At 31.9% G+C, this 17423-nt stretch overlaps 1 protein-coding gene and 1 long non-coding RNA gene across 6 annotated transcripts in view; one reads left to right on the top strand and one right to left on the bottom strand.

Annotated features, from left to right (window-relative positions):
* The window catches only part of LOC143229375 (S-adenosylmethionine synthase-like), a 55679-nt gene extending 39918 nt beyond the window's left edge, over window positions 1-15761 (top strand). For 3 of the 5 annotated variants that reach the window (XM_076461613.1, XM_076461615.1, XM_076461611.1), the window contains one exon: window positions 304-2902. In XM_076461613.1, coding sequence (XP_076317728.1) covers window positions 304-409 — 106 coding nt within the window. In that variant the 3' untranslated portion in view covers window positions 410-2902. Of the gene's footprint in view, window positions 1-303; window positions 2903-3199; window positions 3298-8559 lie in introns of those variants that run through there. The other 2 variants (XR_013015837.1, XR_013015838.1) reach the window with 2 other exon arrangements.
* Window positions 1-16795, bottom strand: part of LOC143229376 (uncharacterized) — a 56269-nt gene extending 39474 nt beyond the window's left edge. The window contains exon 1 of the long non-coding RNA XR_013015840.1: window positions 16301-16795. This is a non-coding gene — a long non-coding RNA (uncharacterized LOC143229376). The remainder of the gene's footprint in view (window positions 1-16300) is intronic.
* Window positions 16796-17423: the final 628 nt, after the last annotated feature.

Genomic DNA, 17423 nt, shown 5'->3' with positions numbered 1-17423 from the left:
ACTTTATGGTATGAATTATGTATCACTTCTTTGTAATAGAGGTAATGTATCACAAGCTATTAATGCATGTAAATGCATGTTAAGAAGGTAACTCAAAGGAGATCAATATAGAATGAAATATATCATAATCCAGTTAGATTCAAACTTCTCTCTGTATCTTAAGATTGTCCTTAATGCAAATTATTAATTATTTTATTTTATTTTTTTAATTTTAAATATGATGGATTTTATATATTTAACCATATACTATTGATAGATGATAAATATTGTAAAACTACCAGCTATTTTATTTCTTTTCTGTAGGGAGTTGAACCTCAAACGGCCAATTTACCAGAGAACCAGCACATATGGTCACTTTGGACGTTCGGAATTTCCATGGGAAGTTCCAAAAGAACTCAAGTTTTGTTGATTTGTTAAATTTTCATTAATACCTTTCATATAAGATGGGGCATTTTCAAAATTTAAGGGTAAATGTTCCCTGTGCATAAATCATGGTAAGCCTGGTGTGTTACAGTTTTTCTGTGTATGTTCCTTTTTTGCCTCCTTATATGTTGTTATAAATGAGAAATTTTTGTAAGTTCCTCTGCCTATTTATTGAAAGTGTGTACTTAGGAAATGGATATTTTCCCCATGTGATTGATGCTTGTATTCACTGGAGAGTCACATTTGTATTTGTAAAGATTTGAGTGGAAAGGAGCATTTTTATCAAACAGTTAAATTTACACAACTGTAATCTATATCAGCTATTTCTTACAAACATATTTTTCCAAAGTAATGTTAAGATTTTCAAATAGTCACCCATTATGCATTTGGTTTGTAAGGATATATAGAAGTGTATACTTAAAATCATATACTTATATATAGTAAATATATTTCCCTTCAGTTTTTCATAGATGAATGTTTATTATTATAAACCCATAGCCAAATACATGAAAAAAAAATTGAAATAAGCATGAAATCTGCACATTTTCTCATTTGTAAAATTTCTCTGTACAACTAAGTAATGTTTATTAATGTAAATTAGGAAACATTTTGAATTTATTATTTTAGTTAATGGTATGAATGTTGGTTATACATTTGATTGCAAGAAACTGCATTTTTGTATAGCCAGCAGTGTAAATAACATCATATCAATAATCAGTACCAAATAAATAATGGAAATCATATGAAGAACCCTGCTGTTTAGTTTTATTTTCTGTCATTTGAGATGCAAAACTTTGTGTATTTCAACAAACCAGGAAATGTAATTACATGTGTTTCAATGATAACTGTCCTTCCATTAGATTAAAAAAAAAAACCTTGTTTGCTATGGTTGTGTACTAGAACTTTATATATTCAGGATAAATTTAAATCCCACAGAAATGCTGTACAATTTTAGTATTAATGTTTTGAAAATTCTAGTGACTTTAGTGAACTTAGACAATTATTTTAATCTCTATATGGAAGTTGATTACCACTTTTAGCACTTTTGAACACCAAGTGGTCATTTGGAATTTTAAAAATGTTACTTTTGCATTTAAATCTTTATTTATTTTGTAAATTATTTTAAAGTATAGTGTTACAGGAAGTTGAAAGTTGTTAAAGGTTTCACTCCTTATCTGGTGTGTATATTTTCATAAATGTATTACTGTGTTTTTGCACCTTATCTGTTTTCATTCTGTTTGTGTGGCTATGCTTTGTTGACAGAGGCCCTGTGGGGGCTACACATTTATTTGATGTTACTTGTAAAAGATAATTGGCTAATATCACTACTTCCAATTTCATCTTGTAAAACAAAAATAAGTGTAGTCATATGGAAGAACCTAATTCTGTGTTTTTAATGTATGGTAAAATGTTTTTGTTTTGAAAAACCTTAGTGGTGTACATTTAGTGATATTTGACATTGTACTGCTGTAAATTAATGTTATTGTTAGGTCAATGTGATGCATTTAGAAAACATTGCCTCGCCAATGGTGATAATTTATTCTTCATAAAAGCTCGATACATCTACACTAAATGAGCTCAAACTTGATGACAGGCAAATTGTGTATTGTGGACTTTTCACTTTTGAATTATAAAGTTTAACAGTCTGTGTGTGTGTGTGTGTGTGTGTGTGTGTGTGTGTATCTAATATTAATGATGGTGAAATAGGATTACAATTAAGTTTTAAGTTATTAACTTATAGAAATGAAAGAAAATGGGACAAAACCCCTGGATAGTAAAGTTGTCACCATTTCCACAACATGTTTCCATAATAAGCAAGTTATGTAATTTTTTTTCACTTCAACAAATAAAAAAGATTGCATAAGTTGACACTTAAGTATAACGAGCTGAGTTAAAACTTGTATATAAAAGTTTGTATGCTTAAACTAGGTTTAGGCAATGAAGAAAGGATGTTTATTTACAATGAGTTTAACTACATTGCTATATGGTAGTAAGGCTCATGAAGTTGTCTTTATTTAGTACAGTGTATTTCTTGCTTGTGATACAAAAGTAAACATTGACTAGATTCATAACTATATCCATTCAGCATGATTCATGTTTGTTTTAATTTGTTAACTTCATGCAATTATTCTAAAAGTCAAGAATTTGTAGACTTGATTGAGTTTAATTTTCTGAATTTTTATTTTTTTGTCAAAAAATTGTACTTTTCACAAATTATGTTACTTTTAAGAGATGTTTGTCTCTTTCTTTAAGCTTTAGGTTTTGATTTCAAGGGACATTTTTGTTTTAAATGTAATTTCTAAAGCCAGAGTAGATTATATGGAAGATAAAATTAATATGCTATTTCTGAAGTGTAAATTTGTGATTTTGAAGTATTTTTTTTTTTTTACCATCCTCTTATTAAGTGTCTACAAATCTTTTTCTGGTTACTGTAATTTTGAGGTAAAATAAACGTGTATAGAAAAATTTACCATTAAAACACAAACTCTTTTGGAAAGTGGAATCTTGATAAAAAACAACAACAAGGACCTTTACTCTCTATATTTTTGTTTTTAAGTAAAAAACAGATATAAATGAAATTAACAAGTAAACTGGCACAAATAATTGGGAGAATTCCTGGATCTTGAATCTTTGTGTTTTAATCACTTATAATTTCATTTAAGAAAAAGTTATTATCTTCTTTGCAAATACGTTAACTTTTGTTTCATTGATTCATTTTTATCTCATTTCTTCTTTTTCTGGGCCTGGAAATAACTGCCATTCATTTCAACACCAGTCTGCAAACTTTTATATCATCAGGATGAATTGGCCACAAGATTGTGTCCTGATGGCATCATTGTTTTATTAAATATCAAGTGATGGAGTTTTTAAATTGTAATTTTTTTTCCCTTTTTTCACTTGTGATATATAAAAAAGAAAGAATTCTTTTTTAAAGTAATTGCAGTGAATTAAAAAAAGTATTACCACTCAGAGCTAGAATACAGTTTTATAACATGTCTTAAAAAAGGGAAAAAAAATTCCCTGTTTTTGTTCCTGGTATTGATTATGATAAAATGTACTGTAAATGTTTAGCTTTATTTTGGATTTTATAACTACATAATTTTTTTTTATCATGTCACAGCAAGACTACTGAAACAATATATTGTGTAATAGCTACATGTAATATTTTGAAGAAATTGGATGAATCATGTAGAAATATACCTGGATCTGTTATTTACAATATTACTACTATACTATTCTTAGATAATGGATTAGTCACTTTAATAGGCATTTTTGGCAACCAGTATTGTTATAAAAGTTTAGATATTTACAACAGCACTTGTTTTTTGTTGTTGCAGTCAAAGTGCCATTTATTCTAATTTTCATGTGTTCTTGTGGGTTTAGTCTTAAGTTAAAAAGTGAAATTTCTGTATTTTATGTTATTTTCTATTTACTAGTACACAACTTAATTGATTTATTTTGTGTAAAAGTTTTGGGTTTACACATAGATTTAGTGATTTTGAATACATTTTGCACTAAAATCAGTGGTGGATTAAGGGTCAGATAGGCTCTGAACTAAATTTTTTTGCCAGGCCTATTATGATCATTATTAAAAACTACTAATGTAAAACAATAACAAACAAACCTCATAAAGAGACTATCTTGAGTCTGAATCTGGGTTTACTTTCATATGAAAAACATGAGTATGGATTGGATAAAAAGTAATTGATGTTAAAAATTTGCTATTGATGAAACTTTTTAAATTTCATACATAAACTTTTTTTTAGTGAAAACGAACATCTAAATTAAAAAAAAGTACATGTGTGATAACATCAACTGTGTCAACAAATTATGCACTTAAACTACCCCTTTTTAACTGATATCTTCTTACTGGTTGTTTTTAAGGTATCTTGTATCATTCAAAATATCAAAAACACATCAGTTTTTTTTTTGTTTTGCATATTGTAAATCCATAACTCCTTTACTTTCAATGTCCAGTGCAAAATGTCTTATCTACAAATTCTTAAAGTATGAAAATTAAAGGTCTTTCATTTAAATGCCTTTAAACAGGTTTTTTTATCAATATTTGAACAATTACAATGATTTTTAATTCATAACTTCAAATCTGTTGACGCTACAGACTATAGGTTTCATAAATATGCATTATTAGTGTACCTGTAGTGTGTACTAAGATAAAGTTTATAAGAGGTTTCATTTTATTTTAACCATTAAGGAGTCACTGTAGCATATTTCTTACTGAGAACATGCATTAATGCTATAATTGGACCTTGAGTTAATTATCAGAGTTTCTCTTGTTTGACTAATTTTCCACATCCCATCTAAATCAGGATCTATTTTCAGTCATGTGTGTAGAAGTTATGAGGAACATAAGATATTTCCTTATTTTTATATTATTCAAATTACCCACAGTTTTAATGCTAAACAGCATGTGCCAGAATGTCATTGTTACTATTTCAGTATATTTTCATATAAAAGAAAAGTACAAAAATATTTTTCTCATGAAAAGGCCAAAATCTAGATAATACTATGCTATCTTAAGATGTAGTTGATAGTTGCCTACATTTTTTAACCTGCATATGTTACATAAAGACTTAGAATGTATTCAGTTACAAAAGTTGATACTTCAGTGTTTACTGTTTATTTGTAAGCAAATGTTCTGGATGGATTTTACAAATTTCGCACAAGTTATACAAAGACTGGCAGGAAGGTAATTGTAGTATCTGTTTGCCCTGTGCATGCTAACAAATTTTGTTTGGAAACTATACTCTGTAATAAAATTGATGGGAAAATAATTTTATAAGGGCTAATATACAACATTAATAATTGTTTTTGGAGGACCACAGCTTGTAAATGAATTTTAATATTCTCATTTATAGTGATATTGCTTAAAAGTGATTTGTAGTATTATTTAGTTCTTTGTTAATAAATAAATTTAGCATCTCAAAGGGAGACCAAGTTCAATATACATTTTCATTAATGTGTTATTGAGTTATACTGGTTTCTGAGAATTCCACTTCTCATCAGTAATCCTGAACTGGACCTCCCTTGAACTTAGACTTTGAGATTAAACAGTTTTCAGTATACAAAGTATATTTATTATAACTGCTGTTGTGCATTTATATAATTTGAAGAACTAAATAGTGGTCAATGACAAATTTTCTTCACTTCGCCTATTCAATGTATGCTTTTCTGATGGTGACTATAAAGCACATTCACGCTAACATTTCTTTTATAGAAAGCTCTTATAGACAATTTCTGGATAATTTTTGTGTCATTCCTTAGTGAGAAATCAATAAATCTACAAACTTGTAAGGCATGCATGGCTTGAATTTCCACAGTGGGCTCTGCAAATAGCTTATTGTGGCTTTGTTGGAAAAAAAAATTTTTTTTGTTAATCTGTGTTGTAAGTGAAATGGTTGCACATGTACAAAAGGTGAAGAGATTTGACTTGCATTTGTCAACAAATGGGTGAAGGCTTTCTATATCTCCCAGCTATAATAAAAGAATAAGTGTTCAGGAATATTTCTTTGCACTACATAAACTTAGTTTAAATTTATAGTTATTTGGTACGTTTATCAAAAAAATACTGAAGTTGAAAAAGAAGACATTTTTATGATTATTATAAAGGTATACTAAAAAATCTTTCAAAACCTTTGACATTATTTTTAAAAACTAATTACCAGTAATGTATGGTACAGGGTTTGACATTGGATATCAGTCATGAAAAACAAACATAAGGTAGTTAGACTGCCAAATTACTTCACAACTCTGACGCATAATGCAATTTTTGTCTGTACTTGAGTTTCACGGATATGTTTTACCCCCTCTTTACGACCTTATTTCATAAAGTGGATCACGAAGCTGTAATATATACAAGCCTAACTAATGCGGTTCAGATAACTAAGGCTAAATATCAATTAGTGGTTAGCATGCTTGGACTGTAATATGAGTGAATTCATGGGGTGTTACCATAAAAAAAAAACGTATTCTGTGTATGCTAAAAGAGTGATCAAATGACATCAATCATTAAGGGGGAGAGAGAAAGAGTCAGCCGTGTGTTGTGTTGTGTTGACTTGCTCCGTTTTTGTAGCCATTCCATAATGAATCGGCGGTATGTTCACAAGTACAGACGGCTATAGGATACTTAGTCGCATTAGTATAGTGATTATGGGTTCCACTCAACATCTAGGAATACTTTACCACCTAATATTGATAGGACAATACCGATTAATTATGAAAATTTAAATCCTAACGCTTGCTGTTTTACCAATGGTAAATTTCAACCAACTGAACTGAATTTGCATTAATTTCCAACGTGCGGTAATTTTGTTGCAACATAACGATTACCGGAGTGTCGATTTCAATAAATATTAAGGTCGTGATTTGTAGGTGTTAGACTAAGAAACTTGTCTACTGAATGTGTTAACTAAAGATTGATTCGAATATATTGTTAGCATTTTGAGTATTGGGTATGAAATATTCTTAACTATTAACGACTATAATAAATTAATTCATATTTGATAGAATGTGAAGTAGATTTTTTCTTCGAGATGCACTTAGCAGTCGGTAAGAACTTGGACTTAAGATGTGTATGGCGCTTCATGGAATCCTGGGTGTTTGATCTAACATTTTACAATTTGTTTTTTTAGTGGCTTTAAGTATATGCCTAGTGTCTTTTTCTTCCAGTGTTTGCCCGTTTTTATTATTATATGAATAAGATACTTCTTACGTGTTTTGAAGTAGTAGACTGTTAGTATATGTTATTTCCGTTGTGAGGTATGTAAAACAGCTGTCTCTTGCAAGAAAGATTGTCCTGTAAGACTTACTGTTAGATCTCATTATTTGGTGAAACAAGAGTAGGGAAAGAACTGGCAATGGGTGTTGTCGACTAACAGCTTTCCCTCTTATCTGTCAATTCAAAATTAGAGACGGCTGTATGTAGATATCAATATATAGCTCTGTGCTAAATTAAAAAAAAAAAAGTTAATGACGCAATATTCGTATTTTAAAACTATTTATGGTAGTGTTTCATATTTTAGGACTTTTAGTGATCCAAGATATATAAAGTATGAATTACTAAAAACTTTCGGATAATTACAATAATGAAATAGCCCCTTTTCCTCTTCAAATAAAGCACAAATTGTATTTAGAAAACTTTGAAATTATGAAAATATATATAATTATAACGAGTAAATTACATTTTGTAATGCAGCTCGCCCTTTCAACCGTGGGGGAGTTATAATGTGATGGTCAGTCCTACTAATTGTTAGTAAAAGTGTACTCCAAGATTTGGCGATGGGTGGTGATGATTAGCTGTATTCCCTCTAGCCCTACACTGCTAAATTGGGGACGGCAACCGAAAAAACCTTCGTGTAGCTTTGCGCGAAATTTAACACAAACTGATCGTCTGTTTTGATTCTAACTGTCAATGCTACAATCATATAAATAAACACTGTAGAAACAAATTCGTACTACTATTTATACGCAAGCACATATAACCTGTGAAATAAACAGTTTCCTGACAAACACAAGTTGGGTCAAAGTTGCGTATCGTTAAATTTATATTCTTCAAACATCAGCACGTCTCAGATTTGACAAAAAAAGTTATTTTCTATTTTTCTTCGCTGAAACGTAATATTTTGTAGTTACGTCAGAAAGTGGCTTTCGTTTACTAAATATTGCTTTTAAAAAGTGGTTCCAGTGTAACTACTTTTAAGGATAGACGGATATTGGATTCACTGAAGTTTTTTGCTTGTGCTTGCGGTGTAGCTTTATTTGAAAATGCTTTTTTTTTTATTAGGTAATATTTCTTTTGTTCTAGTCGTCATTTCTAATGCACATTTGTATTAGGGAAAATGTTAAAATAATGGAGTCTATCCCCTTGAAGTTTCAGAAGAGCTATTTTTTTATTCTATCTTTGTTCTATTGCTTTAAGCATTTTTCTCGGATTACAAATACTAGACCCCTCCCTTGGATTTTTGTTACAGAACTGACTGAAACAGAATGAAGAATGGCTGTATCACGTGTTTTGAGGTTGATTTGGGTGTGTGTTAGTTATAAATCTTGGTGGCGTCACAAAGCGACCACCATGTGCGTGCTGGACAATTGAAGTCTAAGTTCTTCATTTTATTCTAGGTGACAGTGTCCAGCAGGAGTGCTGAAGCACCTGGAGATATGAGGCTATAATAAATGAAAGACAGCATTTGAAGCATGGTCTCCACTGCTGTATTCACTAGGGTGGTTTGGCGCGATTTTGTGAAACGGACACTAAAGAAGAAGATGGAGTGGAAAATGGCGGTTGTTGAATGGGCGTTTAATGGGCACCATTTGTCACTGGTACAGCCGTATTCGGGAGACAGCATTCTGCAGGCTGACAGAGAAGATTTATGTCTATAATTACACTATTCACCGAGTGACACAATAAGAGTAATCTCATTCTACACAATGGCGTTTGAATCGGTCTTGGGTCGTAACGGCCCTTTTTCTATTGGCAACTTCTGAAGCGCGTAGTGAACAAGAAAAAAAATGGAATTTTTCAGCATTAACATGTTACAGTACATGAAAGCGCCGCTTAAGAGGCAAGTAGATCCTCTCCTTTGTATGTAAAAATTGGCTGATATAAGGAAGTGTTTCAATACGTGACACATCGTAATATAAATTGCAGAAAACATCTAAGTGGACGTACTACCGCCCGAGATCAAACCCTGTTAATAAATCCACACAAATTATTCGATGTTAAACTTGTTGTTCGAAAGTACACGTACATCAGTGTATGATTTGGTGCTTAAAATCGAATTTTTTTCTCCACAAGTTGCCAGTAGCTTGGATTACATCGTCATAAACGTTAAAAAGTAGCATTTTAGTATTCGTAAGATTTAACCCAAATATAAGTCATCTAATGGTTCGCCTGACTGTGATAAATTATATTTCCTACATTTAGGGTTATTTTGCTCCTTTCACTTTCTTAAAAGAAAAAAAATCATTAGTTGACAGTGATAGTTTACATACTATCCAACTTTCGAAACTTATTTGATTCCATCAGGAAGAGGTATGTAGAAAAGATTATAGGTATACAATAGTTTTTAAACTAAACATCCAAACTGTTAGTTGAGAAACAGAAATTACTGATATTATAAGCAAAGTGTAATACTAGCGAGATACATTGGTAAGTTATATTTCATGGATATACGTTACATTAAAATTATATTTTCTTCCTATTACTTAATGCAAACACATTTTTAATTAAGGTAAATGAAATGTACGAATGTTGATTTCATTATGAGCAGGAATGTCATTAGAAGCTTATTTTGGCTGTTTTTATTTATCACTATAATGAGATCATTGTGCTCAGAAAAGAAAAGCTAGATGAATATCACCTTTGCGCGCATACACAGAATCCCGTGATAGGTATTGTTTTTTTTTTCTAATCATTTTGTAAAATACAATATCCTCCCCAGTGCACAGCGGTATGCCTATGATCTTAAACGCTATGTTTCGATAGCCCATTGTGTAGCATTGTGTTTAACTAAAAACAATTGAAATAAGAGTAATGTATTCTCAAGACGACTGGTATGGGTATTAGCACTTTAATTAAAATAAATTGCAGAACAACGGTTCCACCTTCTTAGGTCATCTTCAGGTTAGCAAAGAGAGTTTGCAACCGAATGTTGCTGGGCACGTCATAACAAAAACAGTAATGTTATTTGCATTCGTTACTAGGGGCTGTAAGACATAGCATAGTCTAAAAAATTATGAATTAAAATAGTGTCACTAACTGTTTTTGTTTTTTTTTTTTGAATAAATTTTCAGTTTCAACATTTTGTTAAAATATTCGATTTGGTGAAAAGAAAAGTGATAATCAAACAGTTATCTAACATCAACTTTATGTTATTTGAGTTCTAAGTTTAAATCAGTTGCATATAATAATCTTAATGCTTTTTTGTTTCTAAATAAGGTTCTATTATCTTCTTATACGAGCTATTACTCGTTATCGGGTTGATTTTTACTTTTGATTTAATGATGTTCAAGTGAGAAAATGTAGCTTTTATATTTTTGATTGCCAGGTGCGAAAAAGGTTAACGAAAAGATGTAAATACTATAAGAAATATCTGGCTAGAGCTATGTATTGTTCAGAACAGAAGTATTGTAAGCTGTTCACAACTCGCAAGAAAAGTTGGATACTGAACTAAACAACAACAAAAAAGGTAACAAAAGCAGTCTATTTCACCTAAATGCTTTTAGTAGATGTGAACTTTATATACACATTTTCGTGAAATAATCGGTAAAATAATGTTTAGATGCAAATAACCCAACCCACGAGTTTAATTTATGAAAATGCTTTGATTGTAAAAGAAATTATCCCAAACAAAAACTTAGATTACTGCTATAAAAACAAATCAATTCTTCCAAGTCAATATTCATTGTCGTTTCAGTTAAAAAAAAAAAATCTAAGGATCCTTGGAAGAGAAAACTATTTAATTATTGACTCAGTGGTCTAATTAGTAGGAATCGTTACCTTGTTTGTTGTTAAGCAGAAAGCTATAGAGTGGACTATATATGCTCAGCCCACCAGAGATGGCCTGGCATGGCCAGTCCATAAGGCACTCGACTCGTAATCCGAGGGTCGCGGGTTCGAATCTCCGTCACTAAACATGCTTGCCCTTTTTAGCCGTGAGGACGTTATAATGTGACGGTCAATCCCGTTTGTCTTACACTGCTAAATTAGGGACGGATGGCACAAATAGACCTCGAGTAGCTTTGCGCGAAATTCAAAACAAACCAAACCCACCAGAGATATCGAAACGCAGTTTATAGCTATTAAGTAATACAATTAATATTTTTTAAAGTAGGTTTAAAATTCATAATACACGTGTTAAAGCTTTAGACAATGTGAAATGCATTTAATATTTTAACAAGTTGCTTTACTTCACAACCGAAATAAACAACTTAAATCTTGAAAACATTTGTGACTTTCACTCGTTTTATTCTAAGATAATATTAAACATTTTCTCTTTTATGTAGGTTATTAATATTGATTATCAGGTTTCAAAGAGAATTATAATTAAAATGTAAAATCATTTTACGTAACCTTTTAGTTTTCAGTGTCAACGTTTTATACTCATTTAACTTTTATATTAACAAATTATTAAGTTTGAAATAATTTTCGTCAGCTAACTCTTAAGTATAATATGTGAAATAATAAAGTTATTTATTTGATCAGGGTGTTGTTGCTTAGCAAGGTATGTGTATTTCTGAAATAAAGAAAGCAAAGAAAGTTAGTGTTAAAGACTTAAAAATGCGAGTTACGACATTACTCGTTCATACCAGAAATGGTTGTTTAAATTCATGTTTAGAATAAGGTTTGTTTTGAATTTTGCGGAAAGCTACACGAGAGCTATCTGCGCTAGTCGTCCCTAATTTAGCAGTGTAAGACTAGAGGGAAGGCAGCTAATCATCACCACCCACCCTTAACTCTTGGGCTACTCTTTTACCATCGAATACTGGGATTGACCGTCAAATTATAACGCCCCCATGGCTGAAAGGGTGAGCATGTTTAGTGTGACGGGGATTGGAACCCACGGCCTTCGGATTACGAGTCGAGTGCCTCAACCACCTGGCGATGTCGGGCCTTTAGAGTAAAGCTCTCGTATTTTATTTTTTTAATCACATAAAGATTAACAGAGTAACACGAGACAAAAATTCAGTGCAAATTATTTCCCTTTTTGTTTGGTATTCCAAGAAAGCCTGAAATAAAACCCACAAATGTTTTGTTCCGACTGCTGTTCATTTAAAAGAACTTTTCTTTTTTTATCAAATCCCTAAACAGAGCAATACATATACCAATAAAGTGGAAGTATGTTCGGTGTACACAAGATAGTATTTAAAAGGGTTTTTAGTGTTTGTTAGATTCCTAGGCAGGTAGCATCTCTGGCGACATATTATTTGTGTATTATATCGTTAATAATTCATTGTTTTAGATTAAACGTACCTATAAAACAAACTTGTGGCTTTTACTCATTGAAAATTGAATGTATTGTTGCTAGTTTTATTTAGATTTCAGTTTACGAAGTGTTTTTAGGTTCATAGAGATATACTGCTCTCCCACCTCTTCTAGTACCTTTTAGATCTCTCCTCCCGTAACTTGTATGTAATTAAATGTTACTAAGTTAAGTGATTCACATGTTAAACAGGATTAAGTAAAATACAGTAACTAAAATAGCGTAGGTTAAGCGTCTATGCAGATATGTAGTTTACTAAGAGGTAAAAGTGAGAATATTTTGTATGATAACATAAGATTTCGTTTGTTTGTTTGAATTTCGCGCAGAGCGACACGAAGGCTATCTGCGCTAGACGTCCATAATTTAGCAATGCAAGACTAGAGGGAAGGCAGCTAGTCATCACCACCCATCGCTGACTCTTGGACTACTCGTTTGTCAACGAATAGTGGGATTGACCATAAATTATAACGATCCCACGGCTGAAAGGGCGAGCATGTTTAGTGACAGGGATTCGAACCCGCGACCCTCAAATTGCGAGTCGAGTGCCATAGCCACCTAACCATGCCGGGCCTCTAAATAAAAGAACAGTAGATAATGACGAGAGGTCAAAGAAAACAAAAACCATCATCAAGCAGAAAATGAGTGTTTTTCGTATTTTTGATATTCTTATTACAGTGCTGTATATGAAGCACATTTTTGAACTATCCATTGAAATAATGAATAAATACTTAATCTAAAATTGTCTAAAAAACGATACTGTCCATTTGACTTCTCACTTGTGTTAGCCCCATCAACATGACAAAACCTGCAGATAAGCAACATATATTATTTTTAACTGCTACAGGGGGTCTGGAGATCCTTTTAACATATGTCCAAAATTACCGAATTTTCTATTACAGTTTACACGTAAACAGATTTACTACTGATGTGTAAGTTTGCACTACCCTGACTTGTTTCGCACAATCTGGGACCAAAACCGTTTATGTCGGCCATGCAACAGATACATAAAATACTTTCAAGCTAACGAGTTTTATACATGCGAACATATAAGCTGTATATAATCCTAGTTTGAATTAGAAAAAAAAAATTGATTGCTTTTAAGTAACAGAAGGATACAGAAGACATGCAATCTGACGTGTACCTCGTCTCATAAAGCTGAGTGACGAGGTAACGAACATTCTCATGCAAGAGAAATGGCCTGTAATGAGTCTAAGTATGATGGAGAGAGTAATAAAGTATTTTCTAATATGACATTCGTGCTTACCTTTCCTTTGTCGGTGCAGTTTATGTGCCTACCGCATATAAACTTGAAAGATTTATGTGGCTGTTTGTAGGGATGACGACCTAAAATTTAACAAAATATGTTTTCATATATTTATTTATAGTTTTTGTAATAGCACAATATATCAAGGGCAGAAGTGACTTAACTGGCTTGTCATAATTTTTCTCTTTTACTACGTTAGGATCTGTGGATCGTATCAAAAGAAAGATAATGCAATATTGTTGAACGTTTTTGTGTTACCAGTGGTGATAAAACGACTTTTTACTTTCAGGGCGGGTGGAGTGGAACAGTTGTATTCTCAAAATGTTTGTGTGCAGATATGAAAGTTCCTTTAAGTTTGCAAAGTAGCATACTTTTCATTTACTTGCTACATGTAAAAGAATTTACATTGCAAACTGAAGTAACTTGCACAGAAATAACCACAAAAACACAAGTAATTGTCAGATAGTATAGAAGATATAAAGTTTATACAAGTGTTTTAATATGAAGTAAAAGTGAGACGTTGAGATTAGTAGAACTGATAGAATGAAACAAAATAAGAACGGGAGATGGAGACGAAAGATCATGTAAAACAAAATAGAAAATATCGATTGTTTTTCATAGCTTAGTGTACTTGTCACAGTGCTGAGTAGTTAACATCTTAGTTACAGAAGAAAGAAAAACCTTATCTACTTATACTAAAAAATCATGATTTCAGATAAGTTAAAAATACACACCCACTGGCTAAGGAAATTTATGTTACACAATATGCGTTTTTTGTTTGTTAAGTTTTCACACAAAGTTACACGAAGACTATCTGCGTTAACTGTCCCTATTTATTAGTGTAAGACTAGAGGGAATTCAGCTTGTCATTACCACTCACCGCCAATTCTTGGGCTACTCTTTTACCAATGAATAGTGGGATTGAACGTCATATTATAATACTCCCACTGCTTATAGGGCGAACATGTTTGGTGTGACGAGTATTCGAACCCGCGACCCTAGGGTTACGAGTTGATCGCCCTAACCATCTAGCCATGCCGGGCTTTTTGTTTTATTAATGGCAGTTTTATTTTTTAAAAATAAAGGTTCTCGATTCAACCATGAGGTTGTTGTTGTTGAAAGTTAAGCACAAAGTTACAGAATGGGCTATCACGGGTATCGAAACCTGGTTTCCAGTGTTGTAAGTCTGCAGATATACCACTGTCCGCTTTACAATAAACAAAAAAAAAACAACAACTGCAGAGCTCATAAAACTGTTGATTTTCAACAGAATAGTGTCTAATACGGTCTAAAAATGACAAGTTCAAGCATTTTTGCGTTTGGAAGGTTATTGTGAGTAAATATCTAAAATAATCGAATATTGATCACTTCACACTACTGTTGGGAGACAATGCAGAAGTGAGACATTAGTGAATAATTCTACATACGCACGAGTGAAATCAAAGGAAAATATAATGTCAACCACACTATATCTTCTGCAATCAGTACCGAAGAGGCTATTCGCTAGGTTCTAGGGATCACAGGCTGGCTGGGATATAACAGACATAATAATAATTTTGGGTGTGGATCAGGTTAAGTAAGTGAATTATAATTATTATAAATTTCATTTAAGTGCTTTATAATTAGATTTTTAGGCAGGAATCAAGCGAAGAACATCATTTGTTTCATTTTAACGCTTTTTATTTTGTTTTCATTTTCAACAACAAAGAGACACACACAGTAAAAACGTCATTAAATAAATAAATAAAAGAAATCCAAGTGGAAATTGAATGAATGGTTTCATGTTAATACGTAGGATTCTGTTATTTCATTCATCAACACTTAACCATCAATGGAATCTCTGTTCACTCAGTTTTGTGTGATATGTGCTTATTGTCTAATTTGATTACGCAGTAAGATTGTCATAGTGAAATATAATATTGAATGAGGTTTTACACTGTTTACTAAGTGACAAGATTTTTTACAAAACTAATATTACAAGGGATACTGTTTTTAGAATAGTGTGAATTAATGTTATTATTATTTTTTTGTTATGAAACGAAGAAAATTTTTATAAATAAAAATGTTAATCAACAAATTAGCGTAAAGATTGAGAAAGATGTGATAATTTTACAGCAAATATCTGTATATGTTTAGTTGTATATTAACTCGTATGCCGTATCAATGTTGTACTGAGTTTGTACATCGGAGTATATCACACACAGGTGTAAAAGTCAGCGTAATGTGCATATGTGTACGCAGAAAAGAAGATATAACGCGAACGTGGGGAGTACGAACAAAGCCTTATTATTGTTTTTTTCTAAGCCCCCTGTACAGAGTACTTCATAAAAAAACACGTTTTAGTGACATCGTTTATTGGACACTTCGTACGTTGCGATGAGACAGAAAATTTATCGTTTTTGGAATTTGTGTAAGAGAAGTGGTACAGTAGAGCAAACCGAACGCTGGTTGTGATAATGTTAAAACCTATAGTTATTGTCTTTATGTTTTATGCTTAACTGTCATTTTAAATTTATATATCTTTTTGTTCGTACTATTTTAATGCAGACATTATTTGCACATTTATAGCTACACGCACGATTAGAACTAACAAGATAACGCTGAGAAACCTTACCTTGCAACAGTGTTGAACAGAGTTGAAAACCAGTGGCGGTTGGAAACTAGCTACCTTATGTAAAGCTGCGCTATGTAGGCAGACTCGAAAAACACCATTTTATGTGCGCCTCTAGATAACGCCCACTTGGAGACATTTTACAGAAAGATTTGTGATTATTATAGAAACTATTGTATGGCTTTGATAAATTAAGTTCCGGATTGTTTCCGTTATGTGGGTTTGGCGAGGGATGCACATGAAATCACAAAACTGGATCTGGGTCATATTTTTGGGTTCTCTTGAAAATAATACCTCACAGTTGTCTTCAGGGTTTCTTTAAACACACACAAACAATAACAAACGGAACTAAGAAAATTAATGGCCCCATTAATATTTTAAGGGGCGTTTCCTTATAGTAGTAAGCAGCTTATGTAGCGATATTATCAATAGAAATAACGGTATCAATGTGAACAAACATAGATAATAAGTCTGTTGCATGTTTCTTTGCCTTTAAAATACTACTTTATGCTTGTTACTTTTAGATAATAGATAGTAACTGACCTTTCGAGTATGTTCCATAGTAAAACTGCTATCACATACTGGCTTTGTAGCGAATTGTTGATCTAACCTATCGCTGAACATGTTGTTTTAATTTTACATTTATAAAGTTTGGAGCAGCAGACTCATTGATATAAAAAGTGATAAATAATAATGCTTGAGGTATTTTTATATGCAAAAACGGCTCGTTTGGGTTGAGAAAATATTTTACATAGAAGAGCGAACAACGTTTCGACCTTCTTCGGTCATCGTCAGGTTCACAAAGAAAGAGGTAACTGACCGGAAGCTGACCACATGTTTGAAAGGGGTTGTGTAACTGAGTGTCGGAATGTAGAGGGCAGTGTTAGATGTTTGAATATATAATTTTATTTATTTTATTATATTAATATAGATATAAAGGCTTTCCTTTATATTGGTTTATTTTGGGTTTAAGTTGTTGTATAAGTAAGGCTTCTTTAATTTTGCGTTTGTTTATGTTTGTTTTTTTATTTAGTATTTGAGTGTTTTCTATTGTTATGTTGTGTTTATTTGACTTTCAGTGTTCGAAAACGTGTGAGGGTGACTTTTTTTATGTTCTTTGAATCTG

Source organism: Tachypleus tridentatus, chromosome 10 (genome assembly GCF_004210375.1).
Source record: "Tachypleus tridentatus isolate NWPU-2018 chromosome 10, ASM421037v1, whole genome shotgun sequence".
In the NCBI taxonomy this organism is placed as follows: domain Eukaryota; kingdom Metazoa; phylum Arthropoda; class Merostomata; order Xiphosura; family Limulidae; genus Tachypleus; species Tachypleus tridentatus.
The sequence above is the reverse complement of the archived record's forward strand: the minus strand, read 5'-3'. Positions and strand labels throughout refer to the sequence as shown.